At 43.4% G+C, this 24,891-nt stretch overlaps 1 protein-coding gene across 13 annotated transcripts in view; it reads right to left on the bottom strand.

Annotated features, from left to right (window-relative positions):
* Positions 1-478: 478 nt before the first annotated feature.
* The window catches only part of DPF3 (double PHD fingers 3), a 163,300-nt gene continuing 138,887 nt past the window's right edge, over positions 479-24,891 (bottom strand). For 6 of the 13 annotated variants that reach the window (XR_014184581.1, XR_014184582.1, XR_014184583.1 and 3 more), the window contains one exon: positions 20,815-20,844. Coding sequence is in view for 6 of the 13 variants with exons in the window: in XM_082057997.1 (XP_081914123.1) it covers positions 556-626; positions 1,679-1,760; positions 3,222-3,334 (266 nt within the window). In the remaining 7 variants the exon portion in view is untranslated. Of the gene's footprint in view, positions 627-1,678; positions 1,761-3,221; positions 3,335-20,281; positions 20,845-24,891 lie in introns of those variants that run through there. The other 7 variants (XM_082057996.1, XM_082057998.1, XM_082057995.1 and 4 more) reach the window with 3 other exon arrangements.

Raw genomic sequence — 24,891 nt, forward strand, 5'->3', positions numbered from 1 at the left:
CCCAAAAATTTTTGCTCAGTGCTTCTCTCAATTACATGTTGTTCATGACCACTGGGAAGTATCAAACTAACGCAACCCTTGGAGCTTCCTATGAACAGAGAGTGGTTGCATTAAAGAGATTTCCAGTTGAGCCTGTGAAGAGAAACAACTGGTGCTGCTCCCAGCCAAAGTACTCACCAATAGTTCCTTAGGAGATACCTTATTACTTCTTCTTTAAAAAGAAGACTAAACAGAAAGCACAAGGCCACACAAAATTGACTTCTCCATGTTGACATAACAACCCTCCCCCTTCTATAATGCATGTGAGCCTGTAAAGGCAAGCAGCAACCATGCGTAGCAGTGAAGAGATTTCATCCGGAGCACTGGGCAAGTACACGATCCTTGTAGTAGAGCTCAGGAGGTACGGCCTTAGTGACAGTGAATACCACAGATACCTCTTCCTGTATTTGAGTGTCCATTCGTTTTGATGTGGGTTGTGTCTTTGTGTTCTGGATGGGAATTGTATGCTGGTATGGCAACACCAGGAGAAAAGTGTGTCTTGACTGCTGGAGCTCCTCAGGCCTGGAAGCCAAAAGCTGACGCTCTTTCTCTGAGCAGCTCCCGGCACAAATGACAACTCCAGCTCCCTGCAAATGAAGAAAGCCTTCTTATAGCAATGACATAAAATCCAGGCACTCAGAGTTTATGTCAAGATTGGGTTGAATAAGATATCAAATACTGCTAACATTGGAATTCCTTGTATTTTTCTGAAGCAGGCTCTGCTACCCCTGGTGTTGTGTGAGTAGGCCCTCTACACAAGCTACAACACAGCTGGGGGGTGCATTGCCACTAGGTGTTTTATATTTTCATACATTCAGTACACCACTTCCCAGTCAAACAGAAACCTTTAGCTAATTATTAGTTTCATTTAAAAATTTTTCCCTCCTGATTTAGTTCCCTCTTTATAAAAGTTACAAATATTTAATTCCTGAATGCATGATTGATTCGTAATTACTCTTGTCTCATCCCTCATGTAAACCACAGTCATTTGTACTTTGCTTGTCTCCTTCTCCAATTCTACTGTTCTCTGCAGATTTTAGTCAGAGAATCAATAATGGTAAGGCACTAGTTCCTCTGCTCCAGAACCAAATTACAAACTACAACTAGTTGCATTCAGATTGAATGCCCTGCAGATGACCTAACTACATACTAAATGTAATACAGACTGTAGAACTCCCACCCTTCTGGGGCATAGACAGACCAGAGAACAAGGAAGGTCATTCCTCCTAATCCAGTCTCCTGACAACAGACTCTCAGCTATTCCAGGGAGGATTTCCCTGTCTGAGACTTTCTCTCTGGGACTTTGACTTCTTAGCAAGTCCAAAGTCACAGTTCATAGGAGCTCAATTCAGTTGACTAAATTGAGGCGTCCAATGCCATCTGGAATATCCAAAGGTACCCATGAGCCACAAAGGAGCCATGTCTGAAAGAGGAGGTAGAGATCAGCAAGACTGAATAGGACACCTCAGATCACACTAGACCTTCACGTCTATTACTTTTATTTCTTTGCAGTGCTACCTGTCTCTGCTTTGCTACTGCTTCCTTAACCCTGCACAGCCCAGGCCACCTTTCTGAAACTCTTCCCTTCTCCACAAGGATGTTATTGTCATTTTCAAAGCAGGCTTCCAATATGTGTTACCTTCTGGGGGCTCGAAGACTGGTGGATTCAAGCAATACATGTGATAGCCACGGTCACAGTCATCACAGAAGAGCAGCTGGTCCTGAGATAAGGTTGTTGAGGCGGCAGTAAGGAAACAGGGAGAGAAGGAGAGGAGAGGAGAGGAGAGGAGAGGAGAGGAGAGGAGAGGAGAGGAGAGGAGAGGAGAGGAGAGGAGAGGAGAGGAGAGGAGAGGAGAGGAGAGGAGAGGAGAGGAGAGGAGAGGAGAGGAGAGGAGAGGAGAGGAGAGGAGAGAGAGAAAATGATGTAAATTAGTCTCTTTCCGATATGAAAACACAAGCATGGTAAGCAGTAGTGCTCAGCTAGGAAGGCAGAGCTGCAACATAGAGACTAAGAGACTATTTGGAACGTAAAAGGCTACAGGCATTGCATTCATGAGTCCGTGATCAACCACCATATTTCTGAGAGGCCGCAGAGAGAACTTCTCATCACAAAGGCAGTTCAGTTTCTAACTGGAAAATCTCTCTGAGAGGTGGAGGCCTTCCTCTCCAAGGTGGCCTCATGTTGCAGAAGCAAAAGCTGTGAGGCCGAGGATATGCTGTACTCAGAGGACAGCTTTGCTGGGCTCCAATGTGACCACATGCTGGATCTCATCCCTTCAGGGGAAACCTTTCCCGACAAATGCCCGAACTTAGCCAGTTCTCCAAAACTCAGCTGAGTAAATACTCTGTGAAACAGATGGAAACGACATGATCCCACCATGTGGTCTGCAGCTCGCTTCTGTATTTGGGGGGAAAAAGCTGCTCTGAATTATCCCATGATTCCTAACACAGAACAGCTCCCTGTTTTCAGATTTCCTTATTTACTGCTAGAGCAAAAAAAAAATCTCAGGCTTCAAATTTATTCTACTATAGGTAATGTAAGCATTAGCTAATCGTCTCCAAAGTTCTCCACTCACTGTCAATTCTCCAAGTTTCTCACAGACTACCAAGGACCCTTAGCATCAAATTCAAACTGAAAACCCCAAAGAGAAGACACTGTTCAGCTGCAGGTTTGGAAATCACTGGGAGAGGTGATTAGGTGACTAGAGATTTGACTAGCCATCCCAGTTCAAATGCTTTCAGGTTTCCCAAGTCTTGTAATTAAGATTTAAAAATCACGCCAAGAAAGTAAGCAAAATCAGGGACAGAAGAAACATATCTCCCATCTTTCAGGTTATCACCCATTCACAGCTACTCCTGACTACCATGCTGAAAACACTACTCTCTTGCAACATGACTTTACGACCTTCAGCTTATTTCTATTGAATATGCATACAAACCACCAGTATCACCATATTAAGTGTCCCTATATGATGATCCCTCTGGTAATCTGAGCAGACACCAGTGGCTGAACGGGGGCACTGGGGAGAAGCCCATCTCTGCTTTCAGGAGTGGCTCATCCTTGGTGATGTATGGAAGCAGCAGTAAAGCCAGGACGACACCATTGCCCCATGCTCCTCAAGGGAGGGCATGACAGTAGCTTGCAGTGACACTCATTTGCATGAAAAGGTAAATGAACTCACGTCATTCTCAGAGGTCCCACAAAGGCTGCAGGATTTGCACTCAATGCACTGCCACTGATAGGTTTTAACAGCCTCAGTCATGTTTGTGGTGAACTGCAGGCAGGTCGGGTGTCCTGAGGAAGATTGGAAACAACTGTCATTGTTAAGGTTCACTTTTTGCTTGTTAATTAACTGGTATTAAATTTGGGAACAAAACGCACATGGACATGGACTGACCACAACATGGGCTGCAACTAACAGTACCAAAGAGGAAAGCAGGCATTAACCCTTTCGCTGCCGGGCACAAGAGAAAATCAGAGTCATCCCCACCCATTCCCCATTGGCAAAGCAGTTTTACTCAGAGCTCTTAAAAATGGTTTGGCTTTGGGTTTGGTTTTTGTGGGACTCTTTTTATTTTATTTTAATTTTTTTTGAAAGGAAACAAGAGAAAGGATGAAATCAGAAACAAACCGAATTTCAGAGAGACCCCATCTGTCTTAATAGAAATTGGACTACAGTTTCAATTAGCATCGTTTCAACCGGACTGAAGGACCTGGTAGAAATTAGGTTATTCTCCATTTCAGAGCTTTCTTTCCTGGTGTCCGAATGGGTGGAGCAATTCTGTAAACTTTGCTTAAATGGAAGCAGCAGCATACAGGGAAGAAGCAAGACAAGATGGAGGGATACAACTTCTATTTTTTTTAAGAGCTCTGCCACTAATGTCGGCTGGCATAGAAGAAACCAAATTGCACAGCTAACCTTCCAGGATTAAAACAAGAAACCGAAAGGAAAAAACCCCAAGCCAGCTCCCACAACAATCTAAATGAAAGGAATAAAGAGGGAAAGCTAGCAGAACAGTTCACATCTAATCGGGAAGGACAAATTGCCAGAGTTACAACCCCCACCCCTACATGCGTGTCGACTCCAGCTTTGCAAAACAGCAGTATCACAGTAGCAGGGTCAGCAATGGGCTTTCTGGAGGGGAAAATGCAAACAAACAAACAAACCAAAGGTAGGATCAGTGTTCCTTCTGCAAAACAAAACAAGAAAAATATACCGCTGAAATAAAGTACTGTACTCCCAAACCACCCCTATCAGGCTGAGGCCGTCACCTGCCATAAGCTACTGCTTGTGTTCTTGGGAAGCCCCGTACCTAGTATCCCCCTCCACCACACGCAAGCATAACGCTGAGCATAGTTGGGGGTGGGGGACATGAGACAGGGGTAGCCAATTGCAAATCTATAGGAAAATTGGAAATACAGGTGCACACATCCAGCACTACCACATGCTACTGCTAGAACCACACACCACCAGGTGTGCAGGGGTTTTCACCTCTAGCTGGTCTGTTGTTCTTATACTACAGCCAACGGGTACAAAAATATCTTTTCCACCTCCACCAGCCTAAAAGTCTTTTTAAAAGTGGAGAAAAGAAAGGCTGCTTCTCCAATAAGAAAAAAGTGCATGGCTGTGGTAGGCAGATGTGGGCATAGATGCATCATTTTCATTACCAGACCTACTGGCAGTATTTTGCTGTGTTGTAGCATCACCCATCACCACCTTACAAGAAGCCTCTATGTTTTCTAGCCAGTGAAGCAAACAGTGGCTCAGAATTGCTGGGTAAGGCAATAAGACTGCAGGGAATATACTTTTATGCACGACCGATACCACCCAATGGTATAATGAAAATTTTTGTTCTCCAGTTGTATTTGCATGGTAGTGATAAGAAAACTAAGCCTGTCCAGCAAAGAAATGTGTGTACATAAGTAATTAAGGAAATGGAACAGAAAATGAAGGAGATATTTAAGGAAGGAGGGAATCAATCACATTGTCCATAACACTCTTAAGCCTCTGAATAAATAAATGTTTTGACAGTACTGATGAGCTGGGATAGGCTAAGAAGATCACTGGGTTTTGGAGCCCTTGAAATGTCAGCACAAAACAAGAGTCAGATTTTACTGAGATTTACAGTGGACCAAGTTGAAACTAAAGTTCTGGGGACCTTGAAACCACAACTGACCAGAAGGAGATTTTGTGACATGATAGCTTTTTGCTGAGAGGACCTCATATAATTTCTGATACTACCAAACTAGCAGAACCTGACATGACACTGAAATGTTCCTCCAGATCTGATTTACAGCAAACACGGAATCTCATTCCAAAACCAGCAAACAGAACAAATGTGCCACACTACACATCAGGGAGGAATTCATCCCAACAGCAGCAAGGCAGCTTCCAGAAAGGTTGTACAGCGCTGGAATACATCACAGAAAACAACTCACACAGGGAGGTGAGTTAATCAGAGAGTTAAATAGCTTCCGTCACATTTGAAAAGAAACAGAAAGAATGGAATCAAACTTAGAGAAATAAATCACAGCTAAATGCATACACACATTCACGTGCTCACTTGCCTGCGTATACACATTGCTCATCACAGAGACTCCAGCTAGAGACTCTCAAACGACACGAAGGTCAGGTTCTGTTCACCACTTTATCTCTGTCCCTTTGCAGCCATTCCTGCTCTCTTCCAGCTATCAGTCTTGACTGTCTCGTTCCTCATTTGCCTCAAAAAAAACCCTCTGCAGGTTTCCTGTGCTGCATCTCGCATCGAGGGTGCCTCATCCCTGAAGTGATCCATCCTATTTTGCAGAGCCTTTCTTAAGAGCCACACCCACCATAAGCCTAAAAGAAATAGGCTCTTGTGGGCTGAGGATCTCTTAGAAAACATCAATAGCGGCGTGAGGGCCATGGTGGCTTCTTTTAGTAGCAATACAAGAATCTTTTGGAAAACAACAACAAAAAGTACCAAAACAAACAAACAAAACCCCCACAAAACAAAACAAACAAACAAAAAAACACAAACCACCAAAACCAAGCCATTTATTCACTCCATTGGGCTCTCTCTCCAAATGCTGTGACTACAAAAGAGACCAACAAATGCCCACAGCCTTGTCTGCATTGCTGTAGATTGCTCTCTGTTAGCCCAGGGCTTGTGACATGTCTAAGGGAAAAATAACTCCTCATGGACATGTCTTGCTTCAGCCTCCAAGTCAGATCCTCTTTTGCATTAAACAATGTGCCTTGTGGTACCATGACCCCAACCTAATGTCATTGGAAAGACTATTTTTACTTATGCCAGCAGCATGATGAGGCACTGTAGCGTACAGCAAGTATGTCAGTAGATACTCAAAGCACTAAAATTCTTTTTCCTGACCTCCCTACTCTCCTTCTTCCCCATCTCTCTATTTTCCTGCTACTTTGGTTCAAAACCAATGTTTTTCATGACCTATGAGAAAATTCACACATCCAGGACTTCCTGGGGTGGTGTTAGTATACACCATCCCTGCTCCATATCACAGCACTTCTTGGCATTCCCTCTGTGGCAGAAGACAAAGCTCTGTAGCTGCATATGGCAAGCTACAATAGGTAGATTCAAATTATCTTTAAAAAAAAAAAAAAATAAAAAGCTAGTTCTGCCCACAAACAATTTGTTTTACACAAAGAGCAGCACAAAATGTGGTTCAAGTTACAGACACTGTTGTAGCACACAAGCCAGAGAGCTGTAAGTCTTTCTTGCTTAATTTTGTCACTTATGTGGTCAAGATGAAGAAATAGTCTTATTTTGCTAATCTTGCGATAAACAGCATTTGCTATGGTGAAGGTGTGCAGCACAGAGTCTGCAGCTGGAAATCAATTAATAATTCAGGTTAATAATTCAGGCTCAGCCCTGGCAAACCCTGGATCACTTTCACGTGTTGTATCAGCTTCGCAGATCTAACCGGGGGAAGAAGAAACACATATTTATGGTGTCACCGGAGTCAATAGACAGACCTCTAAAACACACCCTGGGAGCAGCTCTGTTGAAGGAGAATGTGATATGTTAACATAGACAGTTTCTAATCTACCATTAACTATTCTCTACCAAAACTTTTGCTATGCCGCAATAGCTATAAACAACGTCAACAATAAAACTTGCAGTGAGGAGATTTCCAGCAGCTCATCCCTTTGTCTTAAAGCAATATTTTAGAGTATAGATCAGGTCTGAAAGCTCCCTCATCTTTGTCAAAACTCTCCTCTGGATCTGAACCCTGTGACTGAGACTATATTTTATAGTGACACCCGTGTTTCACATGCCACTGGATTTAATTGTGCACTGTGTCCACCAGACATCTGGTCAGAGGAGTGGGGGGTGAGCACACTGAGAGACCATTTCTTGTCTCCCATACCCAGTGCAAGTGCAGACAGGCGGTAAGGAGAATTTCAACATAAATATCAGCCCCATTCCATACCCCCACATACCCCTCCCTACCCCCCCCCCCCCCCCCCGCCAAAGAAATATAAAAATCTTTCCTGCTTACACTGGCTATATAACACCGAAGACCAAAACTGATGTTAAAGGGCAGGAGCAATCTGCTGCTCCCAGGCGCTCTGTGACCAGTGAAGGCCTTAGAACGGCTCATTAGTGCTTCTTCAATAATGGATTCTGCATCGCAAGATTAATTGCAGCCATGTGCTCTGTCACACCCGCCACAGACTGTTTAAGTTAACAATCCAATCAATAACCTTTTTCAAACAAAGGCAGAGATTATCTAGAGGGAAAAAAAATAAGCAAAGACTCCTTTTTTAAAACAAATGTGAAAGTATTTATATACTGTAAAAGGAATTTTCACCCAGTTTCCAATTCTTTCCCCTATCTTCACTGTGTAGTGGTGAACTTTTTAATCAATAGCATAATGAAAACCCACAGGGCTCCTGGCTATATCACATCAGAATTTATCCCATAAACTATACAGGTCTTTAAACAACTATAAATACATATTACAGATATAATGACCTATGTCACAGGAACCCCATCCAAATAATGGAAGTTTTACATGCAAAGAAATGGCAAAATTTCCTCCTGCTAAGATTGAATAAGGATTGCTGTGACCGCTGCCATCATTAGACAGAATTATTACCAATATTCTTACAAAAGAAGGGAAAAGTAACTTGTAATTCTAATAAAGAGTATGATTTTATGGTTATGGTATAAAAAATTAGGCCTCATTTGTCTAAGAAGGCATGCTTACAGATATATGGTGTCAACAACAGATGCATCAGAAAGGGCCTTTAAAAACCCAGACCACCCACCCACACCAGAAGACTTGGCTCTGCCAGAATCCCAGGGCTCCAGGAGCTGCAGCTCTCAGAAGAACAAACACGTCTAAGGGCTGAGGACGCGGAGCTCTTGGCGTTTTCCTGGCCCTTCCCTCCTCACAAAGTCAAGGCATTACAGACCAGTGACATATTCCTGTCTGCTCAGATGGAGCTACTCATAAACAACAACCTTCAAAAGTCTTTGTGGGATGAGGATTCGAGGCACCACCTGCCGCAGTACCTCTGTGATACAGGCAAGTAGGAGTATTTCATTAAAGAAAAATACAACAGATTTCCCAGCAGCCAGGGCAGGGGTGGGGGTCAGAGGCTGCAGGTGAAGAGCTCTTGTGTCACCCCCTTTGGCACAGAGCCCTGCTGAATCCAGCTTCTTCAGAAAAACAGACAAACAAACAAACAAGGATGCCTCACGCATAAGCTCCGTTGGGTTTTATTAACATCAGACAGAAGAGAAGGAGAGGAAATATTACCACTCTGAATTTCTGCATCTTGATGGAAATGAGAAAACCTGGCTGTTGCTCCTGCTGTCCGAGGCACTGTGTTCCAGCACCACCAACTCTGCTGCAAAATTGAGGCCAAAAGGACTCGGAGGCCTCAGTGAACAGGCTGGTCAGTCTGATTTGGTCAGAGCCAGCTTGCCTCTAACCTAAGATGCTGCAATATGCCAGCAATTGTGGAAGAATTAACGCCTTTAATAATTGATGGAGCTCTGAAACTATCCAGCTGTAGCAGAGCTTATAGTTCCTATTATTTCATTTCCTGGCCCTATATTCTTTCTGGCCAGCATGGACAGAGTTTAAACCGTGCCTGCAGAAAGGGAAGGGGCACACTGCTGCATTAGCACCCGCACTGGCAGCCTGCCGCGCTCTGGAGGTGCTGGTTTCTTTTTCGGTACTACCAGTTCCAGTGGCAAAAGAGACACAAATTACAAGCCATTGCGCGAATATTCAGAACCAGTAGAAGAAAGCCCGCTTTAATTGCTCACCCAGGGGACAAATAAAGCCCCTGTGCAGAAGATAGTGCTTCAGTCCCAGTCGCAGTTAGGCAGGTGTAATTGGAGTCTATGGGAACTGAAAGCAGGACAGACCTCTGTTTGAAAACAAGTAACACTGGATATCTCGCAGAAATTATAAAATGGTGGTGAGTGGAACGTGGCACCTGCAGCTCGCTTTCCTGCACTACCCTGCTCTTGCTTTAGCCATGTAAACGTCAAAGTGCACAGGGGGAGTGAGGCCTACCAGAACACCCCTCATCTTGAGGCAATCCCCAGAAAATTTTGTTGCTTAAGGAAAATCCATCCACAAGCTCAACTCACTCCCAGATTTGACTCTACAATGCTGCATAATTTCCTCTGAAATGTTTTTAAGCATCGAGAGGATCAGCTAGGACAAAGAGCCTGGGCTACAGAGCGTTCTTTGGGAGCAGAGCTCTGCTCAAAGGCTGCCTGCGTGCACAAACAAAATGAAGGAACTGTGCCTACACAGACTCACGTGCACCCAGAGAGATTAGACACAGACAAGGCAGAGGAACCGGCACGGGGTGGTGAGAGGAGCTGGGTGGGATTCTGGGGTGGCCTCCAGAGCAACACAAAGAGAGAAGCCTGGACCAAGTTATGTCGAGCATCCTAATGGTATGTCAGTCAAATCGCTCTTCTCACACACACCATCCCCTGATTAGCAGATGCCCCAAGTCTTACAGGAAAACTACTTGAGAAATGTTTTAAAATTGTTTTACTGCAATAGGTTTCTGTGTGCCTTTCCCTGCATAGCCCCCGCTTCCTCGGCACGCACAGTCCAGCCATACCTATCTTAGCAGGGAGAAATGAAAAACAGAAGTTACAGATTTGAAAAGCCTCTCAAAACCACCAACAATTAACTTGGACATATACAAATCACCGCCCTGGGAGAAGACCCTAATTTGGGCTGGTGATGCTGCAGCCAAGCTCCCTGCTCTGGGCTCAGGTTTGCCAGAGGAAGGATGAGCCCTGCGGGGGTGCCTGCTGCTGTGTGGGGGTCCCACCCTGGCCAGGCATGCCTGTCCCTCCAAAACTCCCTGTGATGGACTGAGATCTGCATCTTCATTTCATGTCTTCTGGGGATTGGGCTGCAGCAGATGTGGGGCAGATCTGGGGCAGAGTCTTGCTCCTCTGTCATCCCCTCTGAGTCAGAGTGGGGACTCGCACACACACTGACACATGCTCCTCCATTCACTGCAAAGACTCTGTGATAATGCACAAGTGAGAAAGCAAAACGGGCTCTGCGTGTTTGCAACCCAGGGCATCAGAAATGGCCCCTGACATTAAAGCCAAAGGAAATGCTGCACACCCGTGATGTCCCAGCTCAAAACCAGCCATCACTCTGCTCCCTCCTCTGCCAGACCAGCCTTATTAGCCACTGTTGGCTACTAGAAAAAATGGCTATTTCTTGCCTAAGAAGAATAATGTGGAAGCACTCAAATAACCTCATACTGAAGCATCAGCTTGTTAATGCACTGGTAAGTCATGCCAGCACTGTACAATTCCTGGGGGTGAATTAGGTCAGAGTGACCTCCAGAAAATCCACCAGGCTGCATCGCTGCGCATCGCATTATGGGTAACGATCTGCTAATTGCCAGGAGGCACTTGGGCTGCTTACCAACACCAACAGGAAGGAAACCTGCCTGCAGGCACCGCACGGACTCCATATGCCAGGGACATAGCTCCTAATAATGAGAATAAACCCATTTATAGGGGGTGAAGTGGCCAGGAGGACGGGCATGGCATGCTAATGCTGCCCAGCAGGTACACCTCGGGGGGGTCGGCTGCCTGAGACCCCCCCAGCAACACCATCTGCCCAATGCAGGGCAGCTTTTGCATTATGTTGCACAGTGAAGTCAGGGTGAGGTAGATGGAGATGAAAATGTGGGAGTAGGAGGAAGGCTGCTTATCCAGACAAGATGAATCACCACAACCTGGAAAGCCAACATCCCCTTTGCCTGGGGGACGGTTTTGTTACCCTTCAACAAACTGCAGTGGAAAAAAACCTCCGGCGCGGCTCCGACCTCGTCACTATGCACTGCAGGCTCCCCAGCCAGGCCAGCTCACACACCACAGAGCTTTCAATCAACTGGCAGGCTCACTAAACCCTTTCAAAATGAGCAACCAAGCAAAAATACTTGGTCATAAACACTAAAAATAGGAATGGAGGATTGGGTTTTGTTTTGCTTTTTAACTTGGTGAAGCCAGTTCTTCCTAGTGCATTAAATCCACCTTCCTGGCAGTCCATTTAGAACATCTCCTCCCCACTGGGAGAGCCAAAATCCCCAGCTATAATGAGAGGAGTGGGGTGGTATTGAAAACACTAGGGAAATGCTGCCTGAATAGCCTTCCATGAGAGCATTACCTTTGTTAAAACCTTCCCTAAAACAAGATATCTGCTCTGCCCCTCATCCCCTCCCTTTAATCTGAACAAGGACTCTGTTACCTGATCGAACCTATGTCTGCTGTCCAAACACCTGCTTCTTCCCCAGTATTCCTGGTGTTAAACTGCCCCACTAGCACACACAGACAGACAGCAGCAGGTCTGCAGGAACGCCCAGTGCAGCCCAGCGTACCTGTGTTATCAGGGCAGTGCTCAAAAAGGCTGGCTCCAGCATTTTCCCACTGACCCAACAAAGCGTCAGTGGTGGCAGTGAATAGGACATGTCATTCCCCGGGGCTCTCCGACAGGCACTTCTCCACTGGGATGACGTGGGAGAGTGCAACGGACGCAATGCTTCATGGCACAGGCACCTCCTCGCTAAAACCAGGCCATGGTCAGACAGTCAGCTGTGAGAGCATCAAGACAAGCCCTCTGCACCACTCTGCTCCTCCTCAAGCACCGAGGGCTTTAGGGAGAAGTTCAGAGGTGACTTCAGCCACAGGTCAAGAAACAGCCAACCCAGAAAAGTCAGTGTCAATTGAAAAAGGGGTAGGCTGGGTTTATGTTGATGAATTAGGGGACAGGAAAGGGAAAAATGAGAGAATATTATTAACCTCTGGACAAACTTTCTTTCTAGAAAGATTAAGGAACAACTCTAGACTAATTCTCTGCCAGCACGGTTCCAGAAATTTCAAATCAAATGGCAAACTCCAGAGAAATTATTTAAATATCATCATTTTAATATTAAATAAACTTAACTACACAGAAGACACCATGCCATTGCATAGGCAGTGACCTCATTGCTGTTACATGAGGTGACCACGTATCATCCAGATAAAGAAATGCAACACATTCTGGGTAAATGGTTGATAACTGATGCAAACACACTGTAAATGCAAGAGGTCTGACTTTCCCACACAAGCTAACGTGCACTGCTGCTAATGTGACTGTGTATTCAGATGTAAGTAGAATCGCCTCACTCAACACAAACAAAACCAATTTGGAGCAAGTTACTTCAGCGTCTCATTGATTTAAAGAAATCCTTTTGGCTGATGAATGGGCAGTGCTCTCCGCACACACCTTCCAGTGCTTGACATGCAGTGCCAGAAGCTGGAAAAATCCCATCATCTACTGGTATTTTTCCTTCTCTGTTAGTTAAACACCCTGTTTGGTTGGGAATTTCTCAGTGTCAATAGAGATTTCATTGATACGGCAGCCAGTTTTCACCTCCCCACCCAAGTCCCAGCAACATCAATATCTAGAGGGAAGTAAGAGCTATAACTGCACCCTCCACAGCATCAGTATGTGTTCGAGGGGGGTGGAGGGGGAGAGGTGTGTGAAATGATTCAGTTTACTCTCTAAAAAATGCCATTTTAGGATGATCAAAACATCTGAGTGAAGGAGGGAATCTGAATGAAGTCATTTCAGTCAAAAGCAAGCTGGAAGGGAGAAAGGGTTAAAGGGGCAGCAGAGGGAGAAACTGATTTTTCAGAAAGGGTGAGACATTTTGTGCCAGTGTTTCATAAACAAGAAGCTGGACTTTCATTTTGGAACGGTATCTTGCTTCAAAACTGAGCTGGATGGAATTGTTTCTAAGAGAGGGAAAAATACTCACAAGTGAAATGTTTCATTCAAGCCTGCACACATTTGGCTGTGGGAAAGGAAGGGAAAGGGCCATTTCATTGAGAAAAAGAGAACGCGTTTCATTTCAAATCAAACTAAAATCTTTCCTCCTCACAAGGCTATTTTTCAGTTCAGTTATTTGAACAGCCTTTGTGAGTCCAACAAAATGCTGCTAGAGACACCAAAACAGTAGGATACTTTTTTTCCACCACTGGAAAAACACCAGATTAAAATCCATTATTTCTTTTCTCAGAGCTCACCAGATCTTCCACTCCAGAGTAGCTAAGTTGAAGCACAGGCCATGCTTTAACCTGAAATAAGTGAGTAGTGTTGCTTTAACCTACACAACTGATACTTCATAGCAGCTAAATATCTCATCAGATTAAACAAGAAATTCACTAGTTCCATGTCAGTGGACACAAGTGTCCCTCATTAAACAGTTCACTAGTCCTGCTCCTTTTCAGCACCAGAGGAATTGTTTAACAGAGACTAATCAAAAGTAGAAGATTATCGTATTTAATGCTAGAAAATGATCTTCCACAGTACGAGAGGGATCTGTGGGTCTTCTGACCCTGCTCTTAGCTGGCTGATACATTGGCTAGCAGGACTATTGCCCGGTGGTTCTGTTAATGGCAAAGAGATTGGGAAGTCCTCTCCTACAGGCTGGTCTGACCAGGCTCTGGGCACCTCAACTCCTCACACCTTTAACAGCTGCTGAAGGTATTCATCACCTGTGACATTCACTGTTAGGTGGCATCCCAAAGCCCGAGAGATGTTTGGCAATTCTCAATGACAGCTCTACTGAGCCTAATGGGGACTAGTTCTTCTTCATATAATGCCAGACCCGTAAATATGTGAACAGTCACACAGGAATCTAATGGGTTCAGATGTCCTTAGGAAATTTATCTCCTCTTTTTTTGTTGTTGTTGTTTTCAGATTGCTAAGTGCTTGTAAAATCTTGTCCTTAATGGAAGTGAGGAAGGGATCTTGAAGAGCTAGCTAATGAAGAGGCTGACCTGGCCTTGCAAGGGAAATAAAGCTCCCTAACCCAGGGAAGGTCCTCCTCTCCAGGTGAAGGAATACATGGCTCTGGACCATCTGGATGTCTGAAGAGTACAATAGTTATCTGAATTCAACCCAGAGAGAGTTTATGGATAGTTAAAAACTCTCCTAAGCCTCCAGGCTGATGGACACATTCAGAGATATAGTTGGTGTGGAAAGACCTGAGAAGAGTTGGGACCTGTTCTTTAAGAAGACCAAGCCCAGATATCCCAGCAATGGATGAGGCTTTTGAGACAAGATCCAGCTGCAGAATCCACTGCACTGTGAAACAAGTTGTTGAACCTGAGGAAAGGGCTGGAAAAGACTTTAGTGTTGTTTAACACATTTAAGTCACTCCCAGCAGAGCACGGATGGGAAACAACTATGACTTGTACCAACGGGAGAAAATTAATTTCTCAAACATAGGCTTAAAACCACCCCATGTAAACTCCACTGTACAAAGTGCTACATAAACTTGAAAGCTATGTCTCACTAGCTATCTGACACTAAAATAAAGGTACTCCTTTAGTGACAGCACAGCTTTCAGCTGTTTCTCTCACCTTGGAGAGCTGGCCTCAATATTGGCTTCTGAAATGATTATATGAAGAAGTTAATAGCTGTTGTCTAATGAAAGCAATCCAAATTAGTAAGCTAAGTCTTCAGCAATGCTTGACAACTCTCCAGCATTACTTAAAACCTCTAATCTGTTTCAAAAAAAGAAGGCTATATCTGAAAGATCTGGTCATGTTCACTCTCTTTCTGCAGTCCACAATGAAGCCACCAGCACCAGGACACTAACAGCAAAGACTGAAGAAACATAATGAGAAGGGGCTTCAGTCCAAGCCAAAAGGACTCTTAACACCTTTGCAAACCTAAAGATAAACTAGAAGTTCCTACTGAGCACTGGTTGTGGAAGATGAACAGCACCAAGAAATGAAACCACTTCAAAAAAAACCCACTCAGCATAAGACTACGTCTATGCAGAGGCTACGTCTGTTCCTGCTCAAGAGGTACCATCCATCATCTGGGAACCAAAGCAGCTCCCCAGAGCAGCTGCCTCTTCCAGCAGTAGTTCCAAGAGCTTCAGCCCACCACCCGGTTTCAATGTTCAGAGGGCATTGCCTGTTCCATAGTAGTGCCATCGTTGGTTTGTTGGCTATTCAGAGCTACCACATCTATCTTAGACAACCTTAAACAAAACTGTTTCTAATTATATCCCGGCTGGCAATATTAGCCACAACACTGCGCTCCAGAAATATGTACTTTTTTAAAGGTAAATGCTACACTTCTCCTATCATGGGGAACACACACCATGGAATTGTGAAGAATTACAGGCTGCAAGGACAAAACTTCATCAAATAACAGATGATATGGTAAAAGTTTCAAACACACACAGCAAGAGCATTTGTTCAAACAGCAAAAAATGCAGTAAAGTCTTAAAAAACATACTGGTGAAATTAAGATGCCACAGATGGATGGCTCTCATCTTAAGTCATTAAAATCAAAGATGGGTCTAAATTGTGGCAAATGTCCAGCTTTGGCGCAGCAAAGGAAATAAAATTTTACAATAATTTCCAAGAGACAATGGAGATCTTAAACACATCGAACCACAACTTGGACAAGCCCAGCCAAAGCTAAGGGGAGCAGTCGCTGCCTATGTGCTCTGCTACGTATGCTTTATGTAGTTGAGGTCCTACTGAGCCATCTTCAACGCTGGGGACGGGATGGGGTATAGAGAAGTTCATGTCATTGCTAATGAGCGTTAAAAGCTTGGGTTTAGAGAGGAAGGATTTTGAGGTTTTATATCATCTGTGGGCTAATGGAACTGATTACAAGGAGGGCTCACAGCTCCAGGATGCAAATTGAACCAGACTTTTTTCCTGATTCCAGGCAAAAGTTTAAACCAGTGCAACATTCTAATTCAGGTCACAGCAAAGAAGCTGATGCCATTTTTAGTCCACTCAGAGAACTCAGGATTCCAGCCCTCAGCTTTGCCAGCCTTCAGCTCAGTCTCAGCCTACAGAAATCTGGCTTTGGGGGCACCCATTAGCTCCTGCAATGCTGGGAGATGTTTTTAGTCCCTTCTCCTGCCACACCTGACTCTCACCATCAAGAACCCTTCTCCAGACAGGAAAATAAGATACCTTCTTAGCCAGTGTGCCAATGTAGATCTGCTCTGGGGCTTAGGAAACAGTGGCATTTTTTTCTATTCAGATAATTTGTGCAAAATTAAAACTCTCCTTTAAATCATTTCTATTCCCAGGCCCTTGTCTTTAAAAAAAAAAAAAAAAAAAGACACAAAAATGTTCAAAGTAATAAGACTAATGCAGAGTTGTTCTCTGGAGTCTGACAGCCTGTAACAATAGCTCTGCTGCGGTGGAGAGGATCTCATTCATCTGAACAGGGTGTTGACAGACATCCATAAAGGCCAATTTCAATGTACACTTTCACTCCTGGTTACCTTAGCAGACACGACTGACTCTGCTCTCTGCTCTCCCTATCACACGGGGGACAATGAAAATGACAGCTGAGCTAGAACGGGAGATGACCTATTGAACAAGAAAAGTGCACTGATACCACAAGCAGCTTTCTTCCTTCCTTTCTTCAACTTTCCTTTCTTTGATTCGTCAGCATTCAGTTTTGCCCTCAGTCCAACCTCTGCCTGGGTCTCTCTGTTCCATGCAGCAGAGCAGAAAGCTCAAGAGGAGCTCAAAGAAGAACAACAACAACGGCCTGGGGCTCAGGATCTGTCATCACACACCTTCCCTCCCCTCTGTGCTTTGGGGCAGGAAAAGAAAGTTACTTGCCCCCCATGAAATCCCTACAGAGAAGTAGTTTTGTAGGCCTATTGAGAGCAAATGGCAGAAAGGCAATGAGAGGCTTCTAGGAGGAGCTTCAAAACCCGCAATCCTATCACCCAGTCTGTGCTCTAAGGAGACCATCAGCGCTACCTTCTCAGCACGGCTCAGGAGCACGGTTAGCATCTTACCCACCTCCTCAGCTGCCTCTGGCCCCCAGTGCCCAACAGGTGAAATGGAAGGAAAGACCTCTTTAGACACAGAACAGCTGAGGACAACCCAGTCAGGAGTGCAAAGGCTGCTCGATCAGATCCCAAACAGGTTCCCAAAAGCCACAGTGACTGAGGACAGCAAAGGCAGCTGAAACTGCCTTCTGGTTTCCTCCTTCCTCCAATGAATCAGCAAAGGCCTCGCACAGGTAAAGACAAGGTCTAAACGCAAGTAGTGATGTTTTCAAGTCATATTGACCTGAAGAAAGAGTGAAGAAACAAAACTCTAATGGAAATTAAGATTACACATGTCAAAAATAAAACTCCATAGGGAAAAGCTATAAAAGATGACCAAGAACAGTTAATTCTCTGCTGCAAAGATACACACTCTGTCACACACAACTGTTAAAAATTAGGCAGGTAGGAGCCCATCTGTACAATTCTGTACAATTCCTATATTGCCTGATTGGATTAATTTCTGACGTGTTCTTTAGGACTTATTTGCCATTTAATCATCTTTGGGGGACAGTTCACTACTCTAAAGGATCTATACCCACATTGGAAGATCTCTTAACTACACCTCAGCTGCTGTTTTGCAAGCAGCTGGCAAAGTAAAAAGGGCCACCTGTAGCCTCTACTGGTAGCAGAGAAATTGATTGGAAGGCAAAGAAAAGGCAACAGAGCTTCACAAAAATGACAGCAGGCCTATTAGGGAGTTTCCTAAAAAGATGGCATGTAATCTGAAACAGTATTTCCTCTTTCTCTTTCCATCCTATACAGCCATACTATTGATCTAAAGTGTGTAAAGAAAAAGAGAGGGTTCATGCCTGTACTGTGAAATACAGCAGAAGGAACCGCAGTTTCCAGTTACTCCAGTGACCAGATTAGACATGGCATAGGTAGGGTCAGGACTCCATAGAGCAATGTCACTAAAATCTATACAAAAAGCTCTCATACAATTTAGATTCCAACCTAGAACCTAAATTAACTTAATGCATCTCTATTAATCACATGGAGAAGGTTATTAAAATATAAAAACATTTAGGAATCTCCTTTATTATTACCAAATGATAAGAAGTGCTCTTAGAGTGAGTCCTACACGAAAGAAGCATTTTATTTCCTGCCTACCTTCACTACAGCAAGCAACAGAATCAGTTTCTGTAGTCCAGTGAATGGAGAAGAGAAAGTAAAAGAGAAGAAGGAAGAAAGTTCTTGGTTAATGATACAAACCAAAATCCAGGGACAAAAGTAGTAATTTACAAAATGGAAAAGGGAAACAAAATCAATAGAGGAGAAAGTTTTATTTTAAGCTTCAAAGAGAGTATTATAAACAATGGAGAGCTTAGAAAAGTATATGTACAAGTATGTTATTCAACAACATCTTTTTAAAAGAAGATTATTTGCACTAAAAAAGACCTTGTGGAGTTGGTTTGATAAAGTAATACTTACAGAGGAATAAACAGTAGGGGCGCTGGAAGCAGAACTTTTATTTGGAAGGAATTACACAAACTGAACACAGACCCTACAGTTTGCAAATCTTCATCACAGTTGTGTCTCTTGTTATATTTTGATGTAATAAAATTTTATTTTTTTTCTCTAGATGCAGTTCACCACTGCAAGTTTAGAAATCAACAGAATGAAGAGAAAAACCCACCATCCTGCTAAAGAGCCCAATTAGGACATACATTTTGTTATTTAACTTAGTGGGAGCAGGACTGAGGTCTACCAGACATCTTACATGGTTATTTTTGGTCCTGTGTGTTAATCTTGAAGGAGCAGGAGAAGGGGTAGGGAGGACAAAATCATGGAAACCTCTCAATGAGGTGAGTTTGAGTTTTAGGTGCGCGAGAAACATGATGCAGGATCTGGCTCTCTGGAAGCTTCACCTACTCAGGATGCATTTTTTGTAGGCACAGCTCTTTTCACTCCAAAAGCCGACATAAGCCACATTAACAGAACCACTCTTTCTGTCTATACCCTGGGTCTATACCAATAGGTATCTCTGGCACCCCCGTTACAGAAGAGAAGCTAATCTCAGAGCCAAGTCTAATTCCTTCCCTAGGACACAGGGCCATCCTGCATCCTTACTAGACTGCATCACACACGACAGTCAACAGCCCCGTGCCATCCACTGTGATCAGATTTGGCAGCCAACAAAATCCTCCAGTGCTTAGATGAAGCACAACACCTTATTTCACTGAGAAGATGCCTACCAACTCAGAACTCAGCCTCACTGCTGCCTCACAGGGCAATTTAGGATTGTAGCTGTGGGAACTCACATTCTTTTCCTGCTGAGTAACCCCTGCTGCTTACTGCTGACACGCAGGTGCACCTGTACGCTTTTCCAAGTCCACTGCCATTTAATAAAGGGCTGAAGAACGTAAGGTTTCTACACGTGGCATTGCCCTTGACTCCAACAGGAAGCTCCGTGCCAAAAGCACTTAGACATTTAGATACTTCCCTTACATCCAATTCACGATCAGCTGTGGAATTACCAAAGCAAAAAATAATACTGACATTAACAGAGTTGTTTTCCTTTTATAAACCTCTCTTTCAGCAGAAGTATTTCACAGAGTTGCTCAAGAGCAAACCTTTTTTACTGTGCAGAAGAGACACATCAATCCTACTGGGAGAAGACAGTCCTTTGAATGGGACACAAAATCTAGTAAGAAAAAAATCCAGCCACTGAGCCTGGTCTTTTCTATTTGAACAGTTTTGTTTGGATTTGTGGCTAACGCAGTACAGCAAAGTAAGTTTCAGCATCTAAGAGGATAATATTGTTAAGGAGAAAGTAAACCAGAGCAATCTTCACTTACCACATCCAAATTGCAAAAAACAAAGATACCCAGCACATGTATGAATGGCTTCTTTAAAGTAAGAGAGAGAGCAGAGTTGATCTTTATTTTCATTATTTAAAAAAGTTTTTTTCCTTAAAGTAAATATTCAGTCTTTATTTTACATTAAGTGCTTTTTAAAATTTCATGTCTTCACAAAATTGCATTTAAAATTTGAAGTAAAATGTATTTCAAACAAAAATACTGTGCAAGTTCAGCACTTCTTTTCTTTCTTAAATATCGAAATAAATAAAATAGTTAAGTCTTTTTTCAGTTTGTTTGTTTGTTTCTCAGTCAGTTCTACTGTAGATCAATTCCAGTTTGACCTGGGTTTATACACACACTTAAAAGAAAGTGAAATCAAGACTTTAAAAAACTTCTTTGTATTGCACCAGCTTAGGGCATCCCCAGAACTTCTCTCAACACTTGGCAGATGACTTCCCACAGTCCAGGCTCCTGTGCCAGATGAAACACGGATACAGAAGGGTCAGGGCAAGGAGAGGAGAAGCATCAAAGCATCCTGGCTTCTCTTGGCCTTCTTCTGAAACATCTTGCTTGAAGCACGCTGGAGTCCATGAGGGCAGGGCTGACTGTAGAGGGAAAGGCAATACAAAGTAAAACTAAACAAACTCAAACAAACAACAAAAGCAAGTGCTCAGAAAAAAAAGCAGAAGCAGCACAAACCAGCCTTCCAACACTGCTTGCATTCTAGTTCTTTGAAAATATAGCTTGACAGACTCAGTTTCAACTGACCATGGGAGCCATAAGTGAATACAAAACAAACAGATAGGGTATGAAGGAACACGTTCAAAAGAAAGGCACCGAATGCTGTCAGTCTTTCTTACTGGGAACATCATTAAATAACCATCATCCAGCTTAGATAGCTGTCTCTTCACTACAGGTTAAGACCTTTGCTTATGAAATCCTGCTTGGATTACCTTGCTATATTACTAATTATTTGTACAGAGCCACAAGTGCCTGCAGCACTGTACAAAAGACATTTTTAGAAGTCTGAGCAATATACATAGGGTGGCAGCAATGTGATAACTTCTGGAAATAACTGAAAGACTGCATTTTGCATTGAATTTAATCCATGAATTGGCTAAGTTACATACTGCTAAGCACCTGAGCAGCATTAAACAGCAAATAAAATAATTTGTTTCCTCCCACAAAATGCAAGTGCCTCCCCCTATATCCCTCCCACACCTCTCACATCAGTTTTGGATGACACTAAGGTCCAAAAACTTAGGAGTTGCCAGTGACCAAAATTAAAACTCAGTGATATGAACTGGTGGCATCCCCTTTACAGGGCTATCAGAACTTGAAATTGCAACAGTTGTTTTTTTTCTAAATGTTACTACAACTTGTTTTCTCCAAAATTGGCAACTCATGGAAATACAGACTGAGACACGAAAACAGTTCTGACCCAATTTCAGTATTCTATGGTATTTATACAGGTTGGGTTTTTTCAGCCCTGGTACATATCTGGCAAAGAGAACAAAGGTTGGTAGGGTTTATTGCAATGGCTCAGTCAGCAAAAATTCAGCCTGGCTGCATTCCTGCACTGTGAGGGTTTGTCAAAACAACGCCATGCCAGCATGAACACATGCATGTGTCTCATACTTTACATATACTCATAGCTACAAATTTTATAGAAATAAGAAAAAATCATGGAAAATAAGAAATGGGTGTTTATTGGAAACATCTACATATGTTGCAGCACAAAACACACTGGGCAGATTTTGCAGTTTTTATAATAAGATGACTCCCAGTGGGGTCAATACAATGTTTGCTTGAGGAGGTGATCCATTAAAACTGCTTGCCACGGGGAAGGGGCAAATTGCATGAGGAGCCAGGCTTTGGAAGCTCCATAGTTTGATGGTATTTGAAAATGTTAGGGCCCATCTCAAAATATCATTGCAAGAATTAACCAAAGAAAGGCAAAGCAGGCGGGAGAGAACACAGTGATGCCCCGGCAGAGCCCGGACTCGGTGACTCTCTGGGTGCAGCTCTCGTTTGCTCTGTGCATCAGCAGGCAGCAAACCAAGCCTCTGTCTTCAATCAAGAACCTAAGCTGAGGCAAACTAGAAATGGCAAACTGGAACTCAAAATGAATAACTAATGTAAAAGCTGAAAGGCAACACAATGCGGGGAGGGGATTCTAATAACACATTCTGCTGAAACAAATGGCCATCTCAGAGCTTGTCTACACCATACTAGAGAGCACATTAACAGTGAGATCTCATCCAATAAAAGCAATAACTAAGAAAGCTCAGTGCTAATCCTTCTGAAGCCAGTGGCAAAGTTCTCTCTGGACCTTGTTTCAGCAGCCTGGGATCATCATTTATGACCCTACCACACATGTACAATGTTATTCCAAGCACCACTACATATACAAGAAACAAATATCCAACCCACAAAACTGGGGGGCACCCGGGTGGAGGGAAGAGATGCAAAGTGAAGCAAAACAGATTTCAGTTCCATCCCTGTTTGGCCACGTGCCTCATGGTCTCCTTTTACTTTTTAACTGTCATGCCAGAATGCTATATTTTATTAAAATTTTCTCAATATATATGATCACTCTTAAAATTTTATACTGTTTTCATGCAAGAGCTGAGGTCTGTCCCTGCTAAAATGTCAGCTAATTAAGAGCCACAAAAGGGAACATGCTAAGGATGAGCACCCATTCTGTGTAGCTTTTCTTCCCCCTAATCAGCTGCTCAAGCATCACATCACTTCCTTACTTCTCCTGCTCCCATCTGTGAATCAGAGCTTGAAGAGGATGGCTCAGGAAATTAGTTGTCTTTTCTAACATCCTTTAGTATGGAGCAGTAAAAAGGTGCCTGAGGAGACAGCTCACATGATTAAAAACAGAGAAGCCTGAATTTAGGGCCTGACATGAAACATCCTTTTAGTCACCTTTCACATTTGAGCTGTCTTATTTTGGTACGTGGTTTGTGTGGGAGCATATGTTTCAGGAGAATCTTTGGAGAGCCTTGTGCTAACCTTTCTCTAATAAGAAGAACATCTTTGGAGGAGGACTGGAATAGCAAGGCTCACGATTAGTTGAAGGACTGCACCTTCAAAGATCTTCTTATGAAGTTCAGGACAGCAGGTCTCATTGAACTGCTGAAAGCACTGGGGAATACAGAGCATCACATTCCTGTCTGATTTCAAGCATGACTCTATCCTTTAGGTACAACCCAGAATTCACATTGAAAACTCTCTTTGTGCCTTCCTAGTTTGCTTTGGGACTTATGTGTCTTTGAAGATACAATTGACATTGTGCAGTTCCCTCATTTCTGACCTGGCTACGCTAGTGTCAGGCTCCTCTTTCCTTCTCTTTTTTTTTTTTTTCATTGGACTTATGAAATCTCCTCCTATATATTTGCTGCCTCATTAACATTGTCATTTTCCCTTCATCCATCTGAGAGGGTCTCATGTAGCCACCCTTTGCTTTAACTTATGAGCTACCAACCTTCTTCCCCTGTTCCCAGCCTTCACTCAGGCAGTATCTGCCCTGAGAATATTTAATTTCCATATCAACACTCCATTCAATATTCACCATTAACACTACTTTACAACTGCCCTTAAACAAGTACTCTTTTAGCTGCCATCTTTACGTCTTAATTTCCTCACTGTGATCAATGCCTTCCTATGGCTGGTGCCACACTGCTCAGCCTGCTGAACTAAACTCGTGCAGGTTATAATCTCAGTCTAATACGACATCTTGAGGAATCCAAGGACTACTCCGCTCTCCATAACGATGAATTTATTTTACCTTCCTTCCTCTCTCAAGACTAGATTGAACCAGTGGCTGTCCATACACACATGAATGGTATAAATAACAGTGGTGGATATTCTTCTATGCTATCTGTAATAAATGTCAGCCGGCAATTTTTATGCACTCTGTGAGCTGTTGTGGTTTCTTTCTGAGGGTACTGCTCTACCCGGTTGTCACAAAGATGGGTGGTTGGGTTGCGTAAGGATTAAGACTGTATGCATTGTTACAGTAACTGCATTTGTAAAACTAAATCAAGACTTAATGAATTATGGGCATCTGATTATTGTTTGTATTCTAAAAGAGCCCAGAATGTGTTAGGCATGGTTCACAAAAGACAATGGTAAGGACTCCACTTGGAAAAAATTATATTTAGAGTATGCCTGTTCTGCAGTTAATGCCGTGAGTGTTCTTCAGAAAGATGGAGTGGGCAGGTTTCAGCCAGCTATTGCAGGTGCTGTGAGGACTATAGTCACTGCAGCAGCACAGAGCTCAGGACGAGCTGCAACAGCGTACAAGAAGCTGGATAGATACTGTGCTTAGCAAGGCTGGCCTCTGTGCTGGCATCCAGTACAAAGTAGAAAAACGAAAGCTGAGCTTTCTTCAAGTCCTTGATAATTCAAGTCTTCACTACTCCTGTGAGCCTTTCTCTGTCAAAATGTAGTCTGACCATATTTTAAGGAACACTGAGTAAAATTTAAGCTCTTTTCTTAACCTTCTAATCTGTGTGACGTGACTGCTACATGGATGGAAGTAGATGCAAGATGGATGCAAGAAATAATACTGTTTGTTTACTGTGGATTTGGCACATTTCTAGGTACTTGCTCCCTTTCTATTTTCCTTGTTGTTTACATGG

This window comes from Streptopelia decaocto, assembly GCF_964273445.1.
Source record: "Streptopelia decaocto genome assembly, chromosome: 7".
Classification (NCBI taxonomy): Eukaryota; Metazoa; Chordata; class Aves; order Columbiformes; family Columbidae; genus Streptopelia; species Streptopelia decaocto.